At 40.5% G+C, this 21,963-nt stretch overlaps 3 protein-coding genes across 5 annotated transcripts in view; 2 read left to right on the top strand and 1 right to left on the bottom strand.

Annotated features, from left to right (window-relative positions):
* Window positions 1-832, bottom strand: part of LOC145393063 (dynein axonemal intermediate chain 7 homolog) — a 17,221-nt gene extending 16,389 nt beyond the window's left edge. Inside the window, exon 1 of the mRNA XM_080267401.1 lies at window positions 815-832. Within this exon, the coding sequence (XP_080123527.1) occupies window positions 815-832 (18 nt within the window). The remainder of the gene's footprint in view (window positions 1-814) is intronic.
* Window positions 833-981: 149 nt separating this feature from the next.
* On the top strand, window positions 982-5,821 carry osi (electron transfer flavoprotein regulatory factor orsai). Of its 2 annotated transcripts, none has more exons than XM_080267111.1 (3): window positions 982-1,021; window positions 3,139-3,212; window positions 5,227-5,821. In XM_080267111.1, exons 2-3 carry the CDS (start codon window positions 3,174-3,176, stop codon window positions 5,461-5,463), a joined length of 276 nt encoding a protein of 91 aa, XP_080123237.1. In that variant the 5' UTR covers window positions 982-1,021; window positions 3,139-3,173; the 3' UTR covers window positions 5,464-5,821. The 2 variants fall into 2 exon arrangements, with proteins under 2 accessions (XP_080123237.1, XP_080123236.1); XM_080267110.1 differs by having other exon boundaries at window positions 1,015-1,114.
* A 4,449-nt stretch (window positions 5,822-10,270) lies between these two features.
* On the top strand, window positions 10,271-18,286 carry LOC145392823 (peptide methionine sulfoxide reductase-like). Of its 2 annotated transcripts, XM_080267109.1 has the most exons (6): window positions 10,271-10,375; window positions 12,153-12,331; window positions 13,740-13,854; window positions 14,839-14,975; window positions 16,967-17,205; window positions 17,265-18,286. In XM_080267109.1, the coding sequence occupies exons 3-5, from the start codon at window positions 13,810-13,812 to the stop codon at window positions 17,196-17,198; spliced, it is 414 nt and encodes a 137-aa protein (XP_080123235.1). In that variant the 5' UTR covers window positions 10,271-10,375; window positions 12,153-12,331; window positions 13,740-13,809; the 3' UTR covers window positions 17,199-17,205; window positions 17,265-18,286. The 2 variants fall into 2 exon arrangements, with proteins under 2 accessions (XP_080123235.1, XP_080123234.1); XM_080267108.1 differs by having other exon boundaries at window positions 16,967-18,286.
* Window positions 18,287-21,963: the final 3,677 nt, after the last annotated feature.

The following is a 21,963-nucleotide window of genomic DNA, read 5'->3' as shown; positions in this document are numbered from 1 at the left end:
CTGTTATTTATTTATTTATTTATTTATTTATTGAGAGAGAGAGAGAGAGAGAGAGAGAGAGAGAGAGAGAGAGAGAGAGAGAGAGAGAGAGAGAGAGAGAGAGAGTGTACGATGCCTTTCCTCTCGTACGTAAGATGTTTTTATTTATTTATATATTTATTTATTAATTTATTCTCTCACTAAAGGTCTTGGAAAACACGATATTATTCTCTCTCTCTCTCTCTCTCTCTCTCTCTCTCTCTCTCTCTCTCGTCACATTGGTGCCACCTTCACGTGGTGGCACCAGTGTGACTAGGGACGGTATTGTGTGGTTAGGAACCTGACTAACACCTGTTCCTTACCGATTTATTCCTGATTCTTCTCCAGTACTATATTCTTGTGTTATGCAATCTATGTAATAAAAAGATATATAAAGCATAGATGTTAATGGGTAGTTTGGAAAATAAATCGCTAAGGTGTTACGAAGCCTCCTTACCCGATGAAAATATGGGTACTACTATTACTACTACTACTACTATTACTACTGTATGTCTCATCCCTGTATGTAAATAATCAACATTCATTGTCGGGATATTTTTTTGGAATGTAACCTAGACCTACACTTACTTTTCATTAAATTACTTGACAACCAGAGATCATAGAAATAACTCAAAATACCTCACGAAATAAAACAATAATGAAAACTGACACTAAACCAGCAGAAATATCGATAACATTTGGGTGGCGTCAAGAATTTTCCGAATTTTCCGGTGATAATTAACCTCAGGAGCATCATTGCCTCGTATAGAAAGATCCCGATACCTTGTGTACTTACCTTCGCTTTTGGCGGCATTATAAGTGATGTGGTTATCCTTTGTTAAGTAAAATGGTCTTGTTCAGCACTTCCTGATTACGTCTGTCCTGAGCGTCCCCGTAACCAAGGCAACGAAGATCAGAAGTTCTCTAAATGGCCGGCAGGGGGAAACACATGGCCTGTCAGCTGACCAACAATAACAATAATTATTTTTCCCAGTTCACAGAGGTAATATCTGGGAGGAACCGCCTGCTGCCAGCTTTCAAGGATATTAACTCGTGGTCATAACTGCATCGTACGTAGTTAACATCAAAGTATTTGGTGAGTATTAATAACCTAATTACGTGATATCGGCAAATCACGTTGGGTAATGAATGGTAATATATTTACTGTGGACTTCAACTTAGAATTTGTGTTAACGCTCCTTAATTAATATTTACCGTGAAGTTATCAAAACGTCTGTCCTATGATCTGAACATAAACCTGATGTTGTAAGACCAGTTGTAATAGGGAGGAATAAATTTTTTCTTCATAATATCGGTATCATAAGGGAAGTAACAGTTTTCAAGTATAGGATTTTTGTCACCCATGCAGACAGGCCCAAAAGTAGACGGGGGTTTTAACCAAGGGAAACTGTCGGGTCATGCATGTATTGTGGTCTGGTGAGAGGACAGTGTGACAGGGAGGGAATCCACTTTTGGCAACCCCATCCGCTCGTAAGGCATTTGGCCGTGAGTGTAGATATACTGTAGTATCACCTTGCACAGTCGATCATCAGTGTATCAGTGCACATTGCATTTGAAAATCTGACTCTGCAGATGAGTATGCAAAATCTGTAATGATTTTGCCCTGCACTATTAAACTTGATTTCAGGACAATGCCATACTGTATATACATTCAGAAAAGATATTCATCACCTCAAAAGAACTGGAGGCAAAGAGATCACTAGGGATATTGTTGTACCCTGCCTGCATGATACGTTTTTTCATCAGCTGCACCTGCGTGACATTAGCTGACAGCTCTGTTGTATATATTCCAGCTGTGTTAGAAGATCCTGAAAGATAACGGCTGGAGAACACCACTGTCTGTTACTAGAAAATATTCCTTCCCTCAAACCCAGTACATGATGCAATGGGTGAAGTTGTGGAAGGCTTTTGGAGTGGAGTAAGCAAGTGTCTGTGGAAATTTTGAGTTGGGGGTGGCTGTGTTTGTGAGTGAGATTAAAGTTTGTAGTAGCAATTTAATGACTTCCATCCATGGCAAAAGATGTGGAAGGTTTTTGGAGTGTGGAGTGAAAACTGTATGTGGAAATTGTAAGTTAGAGTGGCTGTGTTTTTTTTATAAAGATTTGGAGCGTGCAGTGAGAAAGTGTATGTGGAAATTTTGAGTTAGAGTGACTGCGTATGTGATTAAGATTTGGAGTGTAGAGCGAGAAAGTGTATGTGGAAATTTTGAGTTAAAGTGGCCATGTTTGTGATTCAAATTTAGAATGTAGAATGAGATAGTGTTTGTGGAAATTTCGAGTTTGAGTGGCTGTTTATGAGTGAGATTTGGAATGTGTAGCAGTTATTACTGCATTTAACTCCCATCATACTGAGATGAGAGTGAAGAGTCAGGGTTAGGAGTATTGTAAGTTAATGTGAAAAAAAGGAAAATTTAAGGCAGGTTTTTGGAGTTTTTAACATAACTTACAAAATACATTACATAATATGCCAGAACCAAATGAGCCAAGGAACCTAAACTAATGGTGTGTTTCCTTTTGGGGGTATATCATAATGTTTAATTAATCTATCTATCTATTGCCAGACGCCATAATCCCGTTAGGGGTCGCCATTTGACTTTGAGTTATTTGTTTTACGGGGAGGGGCACTAACCCTCCACCAACCCACTTGCTGACACGTAGGGAGCACGTATGGTTTGGTTAAATGGTTACCACCCAGCATTGTAAATGGTTTCCTGGTTTACAGGAAGCCATTTGGCTTGTTACTCAATGTAAAGCCACCTGCAAAGGAAAGAAAAGCAATAAGAAGTAACATGAAAGATGGGAGAAACAGGAAGAGAGGAGGGCAGGCACAGATAAAGTTTAAATAATCATTCACTGAATTAAAGTGTATTTTGAGCTTAAACTCAAGTACTGTATATAAAATCAGTATTAGCCTCGTCACTCTGAGAGGTCTTTTACAATATTTGCTGAAAATTTATCAGGCTCTAGAAAGAACTTAAATAGGTATTTTAGTAAAAGTATGTATTCATTCATGTTCTGAGGTTGATGAGAGCTGTCAGGAAAGGAAACGACTCTTCTTGATTTTCTTACAATTTTTATGTATTTATTTGTTTCCCCACAGGGTGAGAGTGCAGCACCAACACACAGTGAGCCACAATGTCACTCAGGCCCCAAGTTATCCAGCTATATAAAAATGTGAGTGATGGTGGTTGTGTTTGTACTTGTTCGTTCATGTTTATAAACGTTCCAACATGCTTGCATTCGTCAATCTTGGTCACCAGATGGGTGTTTTTCATGCTGTTTGATCTCTAGCAGCCCCGCTATTCATTTGTTTTTTCCTGAGGTCGTACTCTGACCTCGTTCCAAGTCTTTTTCAGTCTGCCATTTGAAAGTCTACCCTCAAGGTTCACACTTCTCACCTTCCACATCCAGATGTCATCCTCCATCCTCTCCTCATGCCCTCCAAATCCCAGTCTAATTCTTCTTACTAAAACTTTAATACATTCAGGTACTGTTCTTCCTCTCAGCTCATAATTCTCAGTACGAAACCTCCCCAAGGCCTGTCACTCAAGGATGCACTAATGATAAACAACCCTGTATATTTGGGCCAATGACTGTCCTCCTCTTTTAGTGTCCCATCTTGGTACCAGACAGCATTATACTTCTAACACATGCAGTCCGGTACAATCAGACTTTTTTTTTTTTCCCCCCTCCACAATTTCTGTTTTACATAAATGGTATGATTTTTTTTGTTTCTCCACTGTTGCTGATAAAGTTGAACTCGATGTCTAATTCCTTTCCTATAAACTGTACAGTACTATAATCTTGGGTGTTTCTCTGCCCATGTAGCACAACCAGAACAGGAAAAAGGAATTTGATGAAACCTTGCAGGATGGTTGCAGCTGAGCCACTGATGGGTCTGTTCAGTTTCAAATGGACTGACATTTTTTAAAGGGGTAATTTGACCCTAATTGATCCCATTGGTTTTATAGCTGAACATCCTGCTAGAGCCATGAAGCACCTGCCCCCACGTCAATGCATAAATTGTTGGTTTTGAGCGAAGGTAAGCACAGTCCAGAAACAGTTCTCATTTGAGCAAGGGCTGAGCAGGCTGTGAAGTGCTTGTTAAAGAGAAAAAGGAACCCATGCTTGCAACTGCACATATGGATAGAGAGAGAGAGAGAAATGTTCATTAGTTCAGTGTTTTCATTTTCATTGTGTTCAGTGATGCCATGCTGTACAATATTTTACCAGTAATGTTATACAGACCCCAGCCATCCCTCTGTTTTAAAGTTCAATGGACTGCATCTGGTTGGAGCAACTTATCCCATTACTCCACCAGCTGCCCTTTGGTGGTTATATGGATACCACACCACATATTCATATACTTGGATGGAGAAAGAGACTGTCTGGAAGAGTGTGTAAGATAAAGAGAAAGAGGGTGAGGGGGAGACCAAGGATGAGCTGAGGGATGGAGAGATATATGAAAGAGGAATGTGTGAGTTGGAGGGAGAGCAGCCAAAGGGCCGAGGACAGGATGACATTGCGGTGATTTGCTTGTGGCCCTCCCGTATGGGATTGGTATTAAGGTGTCTGGCTGTAGATAGAGTGAAATAGATAGATTTGGCTTGTCAGTCATTGTAGACTCATGTAAACATAACACTGCACCAAGTGAGTGGTTGATGGATGTCCCTGCCACTGTGTACCAAATTTGACATTTTGGAATGCATCCCCAACTTAGAATGAGGACTGTTGCTGGAGAGAGATGCCTTCACATTTTGGCACCAACAAGACTGGGTGGCTCTGCTGCCTGATCATAAAAATGCTCCATCCCTGTTCCGTCAAAGAAGGATGATGAAGTGCAGGAGAAGGGGAACTACAGCCTGCGGTCCATTGGGTTCACATTCAGATGAGGCTGGAGTTGCACCATTAATATTATAGCCTGTTCACTCTAATTGGCCTAAAATTACAATGCTCCATCATGAATGCCAAGTTGTAACAGTAGATAAACACTACAATATGATGCAAGTTACAAAAAAGTGCTGTGGAAGGACATATATCCATTGCATTGTCTCTTTCTGCCACTGTGCTTCATGAAATAAGATACAAAAGGACGAAAATCTGGGGCAGGTTAAGGTAAAACAAGTGCAGTAGGCACTGCAACAAGGACTACCTCTAATTTCCTCCCTAAGTAAGGCTATCCCCACAGCTTCTCCACCTGGGCCGAGAGTACCCCATGGGCTATGTGTACTTCCGGGAGAAACTCAAAAAAGCCTTCATCAAAAACCGTCACGAGACAGACCCGGAGCAGATCAAGATGATGATCAAACGGGGGGAGTTCGTCATCAAGGAGATCGAGGCCCTGTACATGCTGAGGAAATATCGCACGCTGAAAAAGAGATACTACGATGAACCCAGTGAGAGACTTACGAAAGATGCACAGTGATGTCTCAGTGTGTCGGTGTGTAGAAGGTTTGTTGCTGAATCAAATCTTTTTTTCTTGTGCTGAAAAAATATCGTACGCTGAAGAAGAGATATGATGACGAGCCCGGTGAGACTTACGAAAGATGTGCGGTGTTGGTTGTGTGTAGAGGGTTCATTCCTGTTCCAGATTTTCTTCTCATGCAGGGGAAATATCGTACCCTGAAGAGGAGATACTACGACGAACCCAAAGACACATACAAAAAATTATTGCTGTGATGTTTGTGTGTGACGCTGTGTAGTAGGTTTGTTTCTTTATCAGATTTATTGTACTGTTTTAGTTTTCTTTTAGTTCATTCTTGCTACTTCCAGATTTTTTTTTTTTTTTTTTTTTTTTTTTTTTTTTTTTTTACGGGGAGACTCGCTTAACTGGAAGGGTTACGTATACCCTTCATACATAATTGACAAAGATTCATCCTAAGTTAAATAATTTGTCTGGAGGTAGCAAGAATAATCAAGATGGCAGCAGTATCTTCACTTCTGCCTCTTGTACATGTTGCTTGAATGGCAGAGTTACAAAAGTTAGATCATAAATGCTATGCTCATTTCATTTTTAACTTGGCCTAAAATTGTCATCTTTCCCTTGTGATTGTTGAAGTGTAGTCATAGTCCTGATCATGAAGAAGAGCTATGGAAAGGATGTAGAGCCATGGCAGTACCTTTTTGTGTCACTGAATTATGTGAAATAGGCCTATGCTGTAGAAGGTGGAATATCTTGACCAAGTTAAATGAACCAACTATAGGAGTCAATACCTTAGCTTATATGCATCTTCTTAGCTGACCAGAATTACCCAGTGTTAACCTAAAGTAAATCTTGAGGGAGTTGTGTAGGATGTGATAATTTTTAAAGTTTGTCAAAAAAAGAAGTGATTGCCTTAGCCTCAATGCAACTAGATTTAATGATGATTTCTGTGATGGTTAGTGAGTGATGGTGGGTGAGGTATAGCAATAATTTTTGAGTGATGAAGTTCAGTAATATGGTGATGATGTTTGAAATTTAAGGACTAGATTGCAGTGGTGAAGATTGATGAAACAAGGAGTAGTGATGTTTGAGTAGGGTAATGATTTAAGAGTGGGGTGGAGTAATATGGTGATGATGTTTGAGTTATAAAGAGTAGATTGCAGTATTGAAGAGGGTTGAAACAAGGGATTAGTGATGTTTGTGTAGAGTAATGACTGAAGAGTGATTAAGAGTAGTGATGATTTCAGAGTGATTAACAGTAGAGTGATGATTTGCCAACTTTGAAGAGTGACGATATGTGGTGAAATGTAGAGTAATGCTGCTGATGGTTTGTGAGTGATTATCCTGTTGACCTATTACCAAAACAGAATAAATAGCATCCCATATTAGCCAGATTGATAATAAAAAGAAGGACCAGGAAAAAAAAAGAAAAAAAGAAAAAAAAAGAAAAAGAGGACCAGACAACTATACCTAATCTGAAGGCACTAACTGTTTACTTATTTTTCCATTTATATTTCATTTATTATTCTTGCTTCTAGGTGCTTGTACTGTATTTAGAAAGTGCCTCGTGTATTATAGATTGTATTTAACTTGGAAGGATATTATGTATTAAAGGGGGTTTATCAAGGCTGTTTCTAACCTCAATATTTTAAAACAATTGTTGCAAGCTGAGTGAAATGATGAGATGGCTGAAATTTAATATAAAGACATATTGTATCTGGTTGGAGGGTTGATGGTTTGAGAGTAATGAAGTGTAATGCTATGAATGCTCTTCTATACTCCCTAACTAGCTTGACTGGATAGTAAAATGATGGGGTGGTAAGGATATTTAGACCATAAGACAGACTGGGTTGTTATATATACAGTATATGCTGGCCACACACTGCTATATACTCCATACCAGCTAGTGTGTCCAAAGAGTCACTTACTGGCAGGACGACTAATACTGTACGTTAAGGTGATTTTCTTTTGCGTTAATAAAGTGGTGAAGTGTGGCATACAGTATCATATTTATCTATAACTTGCACATAGACCTTCCATGAGTCTTGAATGGTGACTAATAGGGCACAGCTTTATGTTCATATTTATTTATTACTTGCACATCAGCCTTCCATGAGTCTCAAATGCTGACTGAAAGGGTACAGCTGCATAGACAAGCTGGTTGGTGTGGAGTATAATAATCCATTTTTTATCTTGTATTATCTACCCCAGAATAAGTGTAATATCAGGCCTTACTTAAGTATTATGTACAGTATATCTATATTATTGTAGGCCGTTCCTTCACTACCCCAGTTCTAAGTTATCAGATTTTCATGTATTATACTCTCCACACTTGTGTGTTATGGAAGTTGCTCTGTCAGCTTTTAGTAGCAATGAGGACAGTTAGGCAGGTTCTTAACATTATTATTCAACTTTGCAATCTGTGTATATGAGAGAGGGAGGTGTGAGCTGGTGGGAGGGCAGAAAAAAGGCAAGGGACAAGGCTACTTGGAGGCGATTTGTTTGTGGCCACCCCAAAAGGGATTAAGGTGTCTGGCAGGAGATGGATAGGAGTCAGTGGATGGAAAAAATAGACACTAGAATGTATCAGATGGGTTATGGAAAAAGTTGTTGCTAAGTTGACTGAGCCATCCCTACAACACACAAGAACTGGATTGTCACATGAACCACAGTGTATTATAGCAGTGGCAAGATAGATACATAGATAGATATGCAGAATAACAACGATTCACCATCGCACTGAAAGAAAGGGTTACTGGAGGTGTAAGGTGTGTTATAAGCTGGATAATAAGTGTCTGAGGCCTGTATAAGCATCAGGCTCTCTTACACCTTTTCACAAGCAATTTATTTTGAGTATAACACATCACTGTCCTTTACTGTGTCACTTAAATCTTTCCAATGCCACCATACTCTGTGTAAATAACATACAAGAGGGTATTAGCCGTTCATTGTAAAAGATAAATCGATCAGGAAGAGGTGTTGGGGAGCTTTGTTTCCCGACAAATACAAACTTAAGTGTTTGGGTCTCATTTTCTCGTCAGTTAAGGAAGCTCCCTAAAACGTTTTCTTTAGTGATTTATTTTGATTATTAGACTGTACTCTCCTCTTCTGTGTTACATAAATCCTTCTAATATCACCATACTGCAGATGAATAATGGCAAAGGTATATTAACCAACAGTATCCAAAAATAAGTTGCTAAGAAAAAGGTGATAGGGAGCTTCCTTTATCAGTGAGAATACAGGCTTGCTAATATCAGAAAGATTTATAAGACATGCTGATACTGAAAAGGTGATTTTTTTTTTATTCAAGAAAGAAGGAACCAAAGGCCAACAGCCCACAAAATTGTTCCTTCCACTTCATCCTTCATTGCTGCCCACTTCATCCTTCGCCTCTCATTCGTTTTCTGGATCTGCCCTTCTCTCATTTGAATTCTTCCATCTTTCCTGTCACTTTTTATTACTTTACTTTTCAGGTGGCTTTGCATTGAGTGACAAGTCAAATGGTTTCCTGTAAACCAGGAAACCACTTACTGTACAGTGCTGGGTGGTAACCATATAACCAACCCATATTTGTTGCCTACATGTCAACAGGTGGGTTGGCAGAGGGTTAGTGCCCCTCCCCATAAAAAGCAACTAACTCAAAGACAAATGGCCACCCTTTGCGGGATTTTGACGTCTGGCTATAGATAGATAGAAGAAGGAACCAAAGGCCGATTGTTCTCCACGAAAAAACAGAAACAAGATAACAGAGCCAAATTCAAGATCTGTTCATTTCAAGATGCCAGGATACACTGCATTTGAAAGACAGGAGGTCATAGGCAGTAGGGGAGGGAGACAGTTCCAGAGCCGACTTGTTGCATACATGAAGGAGTGGGAGTATCAGTTAACTCTTGTGTTAGAGAGTTGGACTGAAAAGGGATGAGAGTTTGTTGCTAGATGGGTGCTACACGCCCACTGTAACGGTGGATAGATGCAAGCGGACATTTCAGAGGAGCAGTGACCATTGAAGTAGCGATAGCAGAGATAAAGATGCAACCGTGTGGCAAGGAGACAGGCTGAAGGGTGCCAGTAAGAGGGGGAGAGTTGATGAGACGAAAAACCTTTGACTCCACCTCGTTGAGCTGTATGTGAGGAGCCTCCCCACACTTAAGGGTTGTACTCTACATCATCATCATCATCTAGACCTCCTTTCCCACTCTAGGGTAGAATGAGTAGCAACATCCTGATAGCATCCAGTGTCCAGAATTTATCATCATTATTAGGAGAGCAGTGGAGGAAAAGAGGAAGTGGCTAGAGTGGTTACAAGACAGGAGTTCAATTGAAATAACTGAATATATTGAGAGCAAGAAACACATAAAGAGACTAGTGAATAGGAATAAGGAGGGAGGTAAATGATGATCTAGGGAGAAAAATGAATACAAACTACTCTGAAAATAGGAAGTTATTCTGGAAAGAGGTGCGGAAATGTAGAAGTGAAAGCGGAAAGAAATGTGAAGGATGTAGGTGATAGATTATTAACCCATGGGGATGAAGTAAGGACCAGATGGAAAGAATAATTTGAAAGCTATGAATGGGAATAGAGAAAGTACAGCCACAGTAAACGTGATTGGTTTGGGGGGTTTTATGGGTTTCGCAAACAATAAAGCAATACATTGTGTTCAGTAACACGTAAAATTCGCTTGTTATTTATTTTTTTCATCAAATATGATATATCTTGCCATAAATTACCGTAAAAAACAAAGAAAATGTTTACGTATTTTACTATATACAGTCCGGAACGTCCGCAGCGACTCGAGCGAGAGAGAGAGAGAGAGAGAGAGACGAATTCCGAAGTGAGGAAGTGTTACATCAGTCGGGTCTTTCCAAGTATTTGATGAATATCATTAGACAACTTCACTCCTTCCTGAGACCAAACGTAAGTGCTTTTGCTGTCTTTTTAGTGACATTGTTCGTGTGTAGCAATGTAATATTTGTAAACTTATACGCTGTGAGGTTTATCACAACCTCTGGCCTTGTATTATCTTCAAGATGACCTAATTGTTTTGGTTTATTATTGTTGCCTCAGGGTGATATTACTAATTTATTTTATGGAGAGAAGTACATGATTTATCATATACCTCTAACACAGAGAAAAGTTCATAGAATAATCCAGAGAGAGAGAGAGAGAAAGATATGGGTCATGGGAACGTAATCATGCATTTCACAATGACACTCGTATTCTGTGGACGAGCTTCCAGTATTAAGCATTTTTTTTTCTTTGCACATAGGCCATAGGGTAGTTCCTGTAGATTATAGGTTAGATTAGGTTAATTAGGTTAGAGTAGATTTGTTAGGTTAGATTAGATTAATTAGGTTAGATTAGTAAGGTTAGGATATTAAAAACGAAAGTAAATGTTACACAACCATAACACCAGAATTCGGTGGAATATTATCGTAAATCACTTCATTGTACAGTTGTAAGTCAACCATCATACTTTTCTTCTCTAAATAAAAAAATAAGTGAGATATTGTGGTGTCTTAAATATGGGTTAGGCTCTGGTAAAACACACCTTATTTGAGGCAATAGAGGGACATGACCAATTCAGTTCATATTCGTCCAGTTCATTTTCTGTATTTCCCTGACTTTTTCTGGATGGTAAATTACTTCTTCCTACTGAAATATTCCCACTTTTTATCATCACATACAGTACCTTAAGCCGTACCTGCAGTTGTTTGTTGACAGCAGTGGAAGAATCTTAGTGTACTGAAAGGTGGATTTTGTTTCCCAACTTCCCAGCTGGATGCTAGGTTAGGTTGGATTAGGTTAGGTTAGGTTGGATTGAATTATTAGGTACAGTTAAACTAGGTTAGGTTAGGTTTAATGAAAGATTTATGTTAGGATAGTCCCTTCCACCATTACACTTGACAAATCAAATGAGTTGACGCAGAGGAACAGCTAAAAACAACGGGGGAAATAAATTTTGCATGTCTTGTTTACTTACCACCCAAGAAATAATCAGAAAAATATAACAGACTATCAGGAAGAAGTACTGGTTTGATAATGTGCTTCTGCTACCTCAAATATAGTGTATTGTTTACTGGCTTTGTAAACATTGAACTCTAGCCTAGTATTTTTTTTTTTCCTAATGATGAAAGTAAAAAACAAATGATTTTCAAGCCATTTTAGGCATTAACCTACCCCAATGCCACTTAACCTAAAGTAGATCCGTGTCATTCAAGCCTAATCAATTCCAATTTCCAGTCTTACCCAGTCATTGGGAGAGTCCATCTTGACTAATTTCAAATTTGAAAACATGACAACCAGCTCTTTGAAAGTCAGAAATTGAAGGTTTTGTATTTTTATGGTTTTTTAAAATTTTTATTTTATTATTATTATTTTTTTTTAATGCAAGGAAGATGTAACCCAAGGCCAGAAGCCAGCAAAATTTTTCCCACTAAGAAAAGACAAAAGATAACAGAGAGCCAAATTCAAGAACTGAGTTTGTCAAATAACATTCGTGTAGTAGCTAATGTTAGTGACGGAATAGTTTAAGCGATTGGTAGACATTGTTCCCTATGTGTCAAGAGGTGGGTTGGTGGAGGGTTAGTGCCCCTCCCTGTAAAACAACAAACAGCCACCCCTTTCAAGATTATGTGTCTGGCCAGAGGTAGATAGACCCTGTCGGTAGATTACACATTGGTTCACTTGACAGATGAACCTTGGTGTACGAACCTCAGAGCTGTTGGAGCCGACAATGGCGACGAAGAAGGCCACGTTTGGGATGGCATGATTCTGGTTCCCGGAGGCGCAGTTTGGGGCCGCCCCGGGGGTAATACGCACCAGGGCGGGCTTTGCTGGCGGCTCCAAGGTCAACCCAACGTATCGTAACTTGTGAGTTTACCGTGTGGAGAGGTTGGAGAATGAGAGACTGACTAGAAGAGGGGGAGGGAGAGACCAAAGATGACATGGAGGAATATCCTGTGAGTCCATTGAGAGACTGACTACAAAGGCTGGTCACACAAGCTAAATCACGGCAAAGAATGCCAGTTTGGGCATTTCTCCCGGAAAGGTGTTCACACGTACAAGGACTGCAGATTCAGAAATGCATCAACAGTGTTTACAAACAAAGATGGACCACCGTACTTGTACTAGGTGTGCAGCTCTTGCATTTGCACTTCGCCTACTTCAAGATGAACCCTCACGGCCGCAATTTAGTTCGTGTGAACAAGCCTTTACTGTCACTCAGCTTTCCAGTGGCTTCAGGGGCCATATGCATAAATTTTCTTAAGCATAAAATCACGTATACGATTCCTTGTGTATACCTTTAACTCTTACTTAAATAATCATTCTTTTATACTCATGGTCATACCAGACACCCAAACTGGCATGAACATTAAAGTGAGAGTAGTAGTAGTACTGTAGTAGTGTAAATACACAAGATATCTTATTCATCTTCGTTCCCAGAGCTTTGCCTTGTTCAGTGCATCCATTTAAATTGGCCCGGCCTTGTTCTCCCGATTCTGGCAAAAAAAAAGGCCGACATGTCAGTCTCTCCATACCGGCAAAAAAAAGCAGCCGGAATTTCTACCGGGGAGCAAATTCCGGCAAAAAATGGCCGCGATTTTGCTTGTGTGAACCGGCCTTAAGGGAGTATGTGAGAGAAGGAGAAAGGGAGACCAAGGATGAGATGGAGGAATGAAGGGGAGAGACATTATAGCTTCTGAGTTTATCGTGTGGATTGGATGGAGAATGAGAGTCTGACATCATCATTATTGTCATCATCATCATCATCATCATCCTCCCAGTCCCCATCTGATAAGTACCGTATTTATGGTGGGAAGGATCCAGAAGCACAAACAGAACAATAAAATAATGAACGCTATCAAGAATGGAATTCTCAGTTTAATAATTTCCAAGATTTTGTACTTGTTCTGGCCACCTGTCTTAGCTGCCATATCACACATACCTGGTACCATACATACATACTTACACACATACATACATACTTGCCGTTTGAAGTAGGAATATAGTAAGAGGAATGATGATGAAAAGATGAATATTGCAACAAAATTTACGACCAGTCTTCCTGGGGGTGACCACATCTACATATACATACATGCATGTTTACCTGTACATATATACATACATACATATACAGTATACTTGTACATACACATACATATGGTGCCAGTACATACAAATATACATACTGTTTGAAGTAGAATTATAGTAAGAGGAATGGTGGTAAAAGATGATTATCCATATGCATTACTATTAACAATTATGTCTGTGTTTCCAGGGGCGACCACACTGAGACGGTGGACATTGATTACGACCCAGAGCAGACCAGCTACGCCGCCCTGTTGGACATGTTCTGGAAGTATCACGACCCAACCTCCAAGTGCACACGCCAAGTGAGTATTATATCCCGTCACTTAGAGCAAGTTTTTGGTTTTGTTTATAAAGGTTCCAACGTGCCTGTATGTGTCGGACTTGATCACTTAATAGGAGCTCTCCACGCGGTTCCATCCCTAGCATTCTTTCTCTCCAGACCCGTATCCCTGGTATATAATATGCAGTAGCTAATATTAATAACACACAGTGACATGCCATATATATAACAACTATAGATGTATACTGGGTTTTGTAAAGACTCCTCACTGATTATACAGTTCATCCTATTACTAAATCACTGTATATAAAGGCCTTAGTACAGCAGCACTAGGTATTGCTATCTCACCTTATCTCTTTCATGTATTTCATTGAAACTAATTTTTTAAGATAGTAAGGGCTAGCCACAACAAAGTCTATCTATCTATCTATTGCCAGACGCCTCAATCTCGTTTAGGGTGGCCACAAACAAATCGCCTCCATGTTGTCCTGTCCCCCGCCATTTCACTGCCCTGCTCCCAACTCACACCCTCCTCTCTCATATACCTCTCCACCCCATCCCTCCATGTTATCCTGACCTCTTCTGTTTGGCTGCTCCCCCTCCAGCTCACACACCCCTCTCATATATCACTCCATTCCAATCCTCCTTATCTTCCGTGATCTCTTGCCTCTCTTAACTCACGTGTACTCACTCCAAGTAAGTCTCTCTTGTACTAACAGCTTATCATTTTGCAGCCATCTTATCCTTGGTCTCTCTCTCCCCTTCTCGCCCTCCACCTCACATACACACTCCTAGTCAGCCTCTCATTTACTAACACCTTATCAATTTGCAGTTTTCTCATGCTTGGTCTGCCCCTCCCCCTCCATCACATACACACTCCTAGTCAGTCTCATTTACTGGCAGTCCTTCATTTTACAGTAATCTCATTCATGGTCTCCCCCTCCCATTCACATACATACACACTCCTAGTCAGTGTCTAATTTACTAACATTCATTCCTTTTTCAGTACATGTCGGCCATCTTCTACCATGATGAGGAACAGAAGCGTCTGGCGGAGGAGACACTGAAGCAGCAGCAGAGCCAACGCGCCCGACCCATCACCACCTCCATCATCCCCATCGACAAGTTCTACGAGGCCGAAGAGTGAGTGCAACACCCCCCTTCCCACCTTTTTTTTTCCCCCCCCCAATAAGTTCTCATTATAATTACATGTACCGGGTAACTCCTTTTCAGTGTCCCCCTTTGCTATTAACTCCTTGAATATGGTGGTTTATTTATTGATTTAAGATTGTTCTTGATACCTCCAGACAGTTTTCTTGGTTTTGAAGAAATTATTTGTCATGATGGGCCAGAAACAGATTCCACTAAACCCCTCACATTTTTTTTATTTTTTTATTTTATTTTTTTATTATAATGGTACCAGAAGCAGACAAACCTGCCATCAGATAGCAAGGACATAAAATTAGTATACCTTCAGACTGACCGCTTTCCATCCACAGTGGTAATAAAAAATAAAAATTCCTCTGCTGCCTGTGATTCTGATATACCACTTTCCCCTGTTAACAGTATCAGTGGTTTGAAAAAAGTTGTGATATTCTTGCCTGACTTATAATGAGGACTAGTACTGTAGCAGTGGTAGGAATAGTAGTAAGTAGTAGTATGGTAGTAGTAGTAGTAGTAGTAGTAGTAGCAGCAGCAGCAGCTCCAGGTTCATATGAAATGTGTACCACAGTGAGGGCTGATGTACCAGAACATCTTCAACTGTCAAGATTGGAATGACTCGTGTTTCTCTCTCTCTCTCATGTGACTCATTTCCACTCCTTTGAATAGCAGGGAATGGGTTGGATTACAAAATTGTTCTGATAATAAACATAAAGACAGGGATTGGGGTTAGTTGAGATAAGATTGTTTTATTTATGAAGAAGAGACTGGAGTTAGAAGAGAAGATTTAGGTCAAGAATGCACAGTAATTCCTCACTTAACACTAGATCTGTTCCTCAAGGCTGTTGTGTTAAATTAGGACTGTGATCCGGGAAGACGAACTGGTGATAAACGAAAAAAGTAAATTCAAGACTACGAATAATTGTCCGAGTGGAGTATATGTTGTGATAGGACATATCCGTGTGTATTGGATGTTAAAATCCACATACCGGTACAGTTAATTAGAAAAAAATTGATATGCTGTATTGAGATATGTGCATGTGTAACTTTTATCAGCTTGGTCCCTTCATTGCACAGCTGGCAACTTAACAATAAACAGTGGTGTGTTAAATGAAAAGTGATAAAATGTGTTAAGTGAAAGCGTTAAATAAGGAATTTCTGTAATGGAGTATAATTTTGTTAAGATGTTGTATGATTAAAAAAATAGCATGGGACATTTTTGATAATTAAAAGCATGATCTGAGGGAGTTAAATTAGGACATTGTTTTAATAATAATGATAACTGGATCCCGTGTTGTCAGTCCAGAGAATAACTCAAGACATTTAGGTAATTAATGGAATCCAATCTTATGGAGGTAGATTTGGACTGTTGTGGTGATGAACATAACGGGATCTCACTTTGTTCTCCGCCCACCATAGGATGATCTTGATAGGGTAGGTTTAGGATTTACATACAGTACATACATCATCTAATCCAGTGTTATTCCATGAGGAGGACAGGAGCCCGGGGCTAGGGAAGTTGGTCATGACTTTTAAGATGAGAATGACCAGCCTCACTTATCCCTGAGTGGCATTACATGAGCAATAAACCCCAACCACCCCTCAGATATAAACCTACACAGGCTCAATCCGATAGGAGCCCCTTAATTACCCACTGTACCACCAGGCGCCGGAATTTGCTTATATGGTGACCACTCAGTATAGTAAATGGTTTCCTGGTGTACAGGAAACCATATGGCTTGTCACTCAGTGTAGAGTCACCCACAGACAGATTATTTTTGCATTTCAGATAACATTGTCATACAGAGTTAGAAAAGTTTTTTACAGCATTTTATTTTATTTATTTTTTCCTTAATATATAATGAACATAAAAGAATATCGTGTTCATTGTTTTGATAAAGAACATAAAAAATCTCATGTTCATTGTTTTGCTGCTGAACATGGAAGGGTCACACTATGTCCTCCACCCACAGTTACCACCAGAAATACATACTCCAGCGCCACCCCCAGCTCATCAACGCCCTCGACATCGACCCGGGCGAGGAGCTGATAAAGAGCCACGTTGCCGCTCGTATCAATGGCTACCTTGGTGGATATGGCACCCTGGGGGGGTTCGACAAGGAGTGGAAGACCTGGGGCATTACTGACAAAATGGCCGAGTATATCAGGGGGGAGGTTACGGGGTCCTTCCGTGGGTCATGCTAAATTGTAGGTCACAGGGGAGGTTGGTGGACTGTTTATGGTCCTTTCGTGGGTCGTGCTAAATTGTAGGTCACAGGGGACGATGGTGGACTGTCAGAGAAGGGCATTTGTCAGCCTGCAGTCCACCGGGTTCATGTTTCAGATGAACTTGGGGCTACAACTAATACTACAACTACACCTGCCTCACTCATCCCACCATTGATAGTATAGTTTGGGAAAGAATAACCAGGTATAGCACGGGTATTACAGTACTATATATCTCCTAGTACAGTGATCCCTTGGTTATTGCATGTAATTGGTACTGCGCCAAGTGTATTATAATGAGTTTACGTGATAACAAAAGGACAGAACCTCTGGGATATACCCTAATTTGTACTGGGCACTCCCTTTTACAACAGTTTAAACCCAGTAAATACATCTATACTGTTTATCATCGTCATCATCTGGACCTCTTTCCCACCCAAGGGCAGGTATGTTAAGTATCTGAAACACACAGAGGTATGGTTAGGGTAATAGAAAACAGTGAAAAGAGCTCAGTAAGGAAGAAACACAAACCATATAGAGACCTGAGATGGGCCTGAGGTAAGGGGTTTTGAGGCCAGGGGATGGAGAGGTAGTGGTCTCCACCACCAGGTATTAACTCCTCGAGTAGGACCTCATCCTTCAGTCCCTCAAAGCCATCACAAACCACAGATTTTACACCATCACTTTAGGCAGAAACCAGCTTAGTTGTGTGATAATTTTTTTAGTCCAAAAATACATATTAACAGCAGGAATGCAGATTTTCAGCTTGGAGTGATAACAAAAATGGCAATAAATAAGTGTGTGATATCCAGGAGATCACTGTACTGTATTACTATGCATATCCAGAATACAGTATCTCAGAATAAATAATTATACAGCATCAAATGTATATGAATGCTGAAAATATTGCATCCACCAAAAGCAGCATTGATGGATTCCCCAGTAGTGTTTGTGATGCTTGAGAAGTAAAGCATTTGTGCCGTTTTCAAGCGGATGGTGTTTGCCTATTGGGGTGTTTGTTTTTGCTGCTTTGGATGTGGTTGCTTAGTATTAAAACTGGAATACTGTATGGTTGTCTCATTGCTCCTTTTGTGATGTTAATGGTGGCATTATCATCACTAGGGCAGGATTTCTCCTACCATCATCGTCATTGTTATTATAATCACAGTGTTAAACATACCGCCATTATCACTCTCGCTTACCATTCACTCACTCAGTGTAGTTCTGCTTTGGGTGTCTGCCCTTTCCTCTCAACCTTCTTTCCTCTTCTGTCTATCTTTCCTTCATTTTTTCCACTTCCTTCTGCCTACAGGTAACTTTACACTCCCTCTTCTGTCTTTCTTTCCTTCACTCTTTCCCCTTCCTTCTGCCTGTGGGTGACTCTACACTGAGTGACAAACCAAAAGGTTTCCTGTACACCAGGAAACCATTTACTATGCTGGGTGGTAACCATATAACCAAATTTTGACACCTGGTGGTTTAGTGGGTAAGTATGGTGCTCCAATCGGATTGACCCTGTGAAGGTTTATATCCAAGGGGTGGTTGGGTTTTATTGCTCATGTAATGCCACTTAGGGATGAGTGAGGCTGGTCACTCTCATCTTAATCCAGTAGTGGCCAGAGTTCCTGTGAGAGGGATGTTGCTGGATGGGTACTAAGCGAACCACCCTCCGTCTATCGGCTCATAGTTGTGAAGCTTATAGGTCCATACCCCGGGATTCCTTTCTTTATTAAATTCTGAAAATAACCAGTTCTGCCCATTTATGTAACGTGTTCCAGAGGACTGGAAATCAGCTATAATTGTTCCTTTATACAAAGGAAAAGGAGAGAGAGAAGTATGTGGTAACCATAGGGGTATTTGCCTACTTAGTGTGACTGGTAAAATATATGGTAGAATACTCATTGATAGGGTTAGGCATATGACAGAGGAGCTAGTTGGAGAAGAACAAGGGGGATTTAGGAAGGGAAAAGGGTGTGTAGATCAGATATTTGTTCTAAGATGTTTAGTGGAGAAGTATCTAGAGAAGGGAAGGAAAGTGTATGCTGCCTTCATGGACTTGGAGAAAGCTTATGACAGAATAGATAGGCAAGGTATGTGGAAGGTATTAAGAATATATGGAGTGGAGGGGAAATTGTTGAGTGCTGTGAAGAGTATGTACGAGGGAGCTAGGGCTGCGGTGTGAGTGGATGGTGAGCTGAGTGAGTTCTTTGATCTCAATGTGGGACTGAAACAGGGTTGTGTGATGTCTCCATGGCTGTTTAATATATACATGGATGGGGTTGTAAAGGAGGTGCAGGATAGGGCAGTGGATGTGGGGGTGGCTCTAATGAATGAGGGTGAGATTTGGAAGCTTCCGGTGTTGCTGTTTGCTGATGATACAGTACTGTTGAGTGAAGATGAATGGGAGTTGCAAGGTTTGGTTAATGAATTTGGGACAGTGTGTGGGAGGAGGAATCTGAAAGTTAATGTAAACAAAAGTAAAGTTATGGTGTTTGAGAGGAATGAAGTCACAGAGTGTGCAGTGAGGTTGGATGGTGAGGATATGGAGAATGTGAGTGCATTCAAGTACTTGGGTAGTGTGATAAGTAGGGATGGAACTTTGGGGGATGAAGTGCGTGAAAGGGTACAGCAGGGAAGGAAGGTTGTTGGTACACTGAAAGCAGTGTTGAGAAATAGGGAGGTGAGTATGGAAGTTAAGAAGTCACTGCATGATAGTATTGTGATCCCTACTCTGATGTATGGAAGCGAGGCATGGACCTTGCAAGAGGGGAACGAGTCAAGAGTGAGAGCAGTGGAAATGAGTTACTTGAGAGGAGCATGTGGAGTGACAGGTTGACGAATGACGAAGTGAAGGAACGCTGTGGGGAGGATGTGGATGTGGTTGAGAAGATTAGGAGAAATACACTGAGGTGGTTTGGACATGTGGAGAGAATGGAGAATGAAAGACTGACTAAGAGGGTGTATGTAGGTGAGGTGGAGGGAGGGAGAGGGAGAGGTAGACCGAGGATGAGGTGGAGGGATGGAGTTGAGAGGTATATGAGGGAGGAGGGGGTGAGTTGGAGGGAGGGTAGTCAAATGGTGGGTGACAGAGCGACTTGGAGGCGTTTTGTCTGCGGCCACCCTTTGCGGGTATATATTTTTAAAAGTTTGGCCATGTGGAAAGGATGGAGGGTGAAAGACTGACGAAGAGAGTGTATATGAGTGAGGTAAAGGGGGGGAGAGGGAGGGAGAGGCCGAGAATGAGATGGAGGGATGGGGAAGAGAGGTATATGAGAGAGGGGGGTGTGAGTTGGGAGCAGGGCAGTGATATGGTGGGGGACAGGGCGATGTGGAGACGATTTGTTTGTGGCCACCCCGAACGGGACTGAGGCGTCTGGCAATAGATAGATAGATAGACATTAGTTGCTTTATTAGTAACAGCAAACTCTTTTTATGATATCTCACACAGTCAAAATTTTTAAAGCATTATGTTCAGGTGAACAAGTTATGGACACCCTCTGTAATTTATTTAATGAAAATGAAGCTTTGAGAATGGTGTTCTGATTTGTTTTATCCCATTCTTTGAAGTGATTCATGACAGCTAGCCTATCTGGAACTATTTCAACATACTTGAGCCCACAGACCTTTCTGTTAAATGCCTTGTATGTCAAAGCAAATTAAAAAGGAACAGTGGTTGGATGACTCACATTAAAGTTTTCCATTTCAAACAGTACCTGTGTTACTAGCAAGTTTCTTTAGCTTAATTGGGCTCATTATTTACATTGACCACGTGCCTGATGAGTGTCTGTACCAGGAGTAAAGGATGAACATATGTTGGCCCAGCAACTTTCTGTCCAGTAGACTCTTGATGTCACACTTATACCTGCTTGAAATATCAAAGGTAACAGTGTAAAGGCACCGAAGGCTGTAACAACGTTAAGTGGTTATTTTTTCATTTTTGTTGATGAAGTTACCAGAGGTCTGATATAACATGTATAGGGGTAAACATTTTGTGAATACTGTGTGTTGGTAAAGGTATCTCTGTCTGTGAATCCAGGGGCTGATGTTTATTGGTCCTAAGTTCACAGTACATTAACAGAAAAGTTGCATGTTAAAGTTCCATTTTTATCAGTAAACTGATATGCTACTGTTCATCAGTTTACAGTACAGCACTAGTAGTAGAAAAATGTTGGGATATTTTGGAAACTATTCCTCACCTATAATTTTGGCAGCTTGTACTGCCGTTTACTTTCCCTGACAGTGTGCTTGACTTACTCTTATTTCTCTTCACAGGTGATCTAACCCAGCCTGCACGGTGTGACCCAAGGCAGTTGTAACCTTGTCACCACCAACAGGCCAAAAGTCATGATGGAGACGGCGTGACCACACTAAACATCCCTGACCAAAGAACTCAACAGCAGACATCAACCTTTGGCTGAACCATTCAACCCTGGACATCATCTTGTAAAGGGTCAGTCAGCTGTAGATAATTAGGGAGCTACAGAGATTTGGTTTATGTGTTTATTTCTCATGCTGCATTCTTGTCTCAGTTACAGTAAGATCCTCATTGTCATTTTTTTTTTTTTTTTTTTTTTTTTTTTTTTTTTTTTTTGGAATATTCATTTTCATGTTTTAACATCCACAGGAAGTACAGAGAAATTACTTACTAAATTTCATTGATACCTGTACAGCTGAAGTGTTAGTTCCCTCAAATTTACAATACCTGTACTTGTATTGGATGGGGCTGTCAAGTTAAATTTTAACA

Source organism: Coenobita brevimanus, chromosome 23 (assembly GCF_032717465.1).
Source record: "Coenobita brevimanus isolate Jiangsu-jjx chromosome 23, ASM3271746v2, whole genome shotgun sequence".
NCBI lineage: Eukaryota > Metazoa > Arthropoda > Malacostraca > Decapoda > Coenobitidae > Coenobita > Coenobita brevimanus.
The sequence above is the reverse complement of the archived record's forward strand: the minus strand, read 5'-3'. Positions and strand labels throughout refer to the sequence as shown.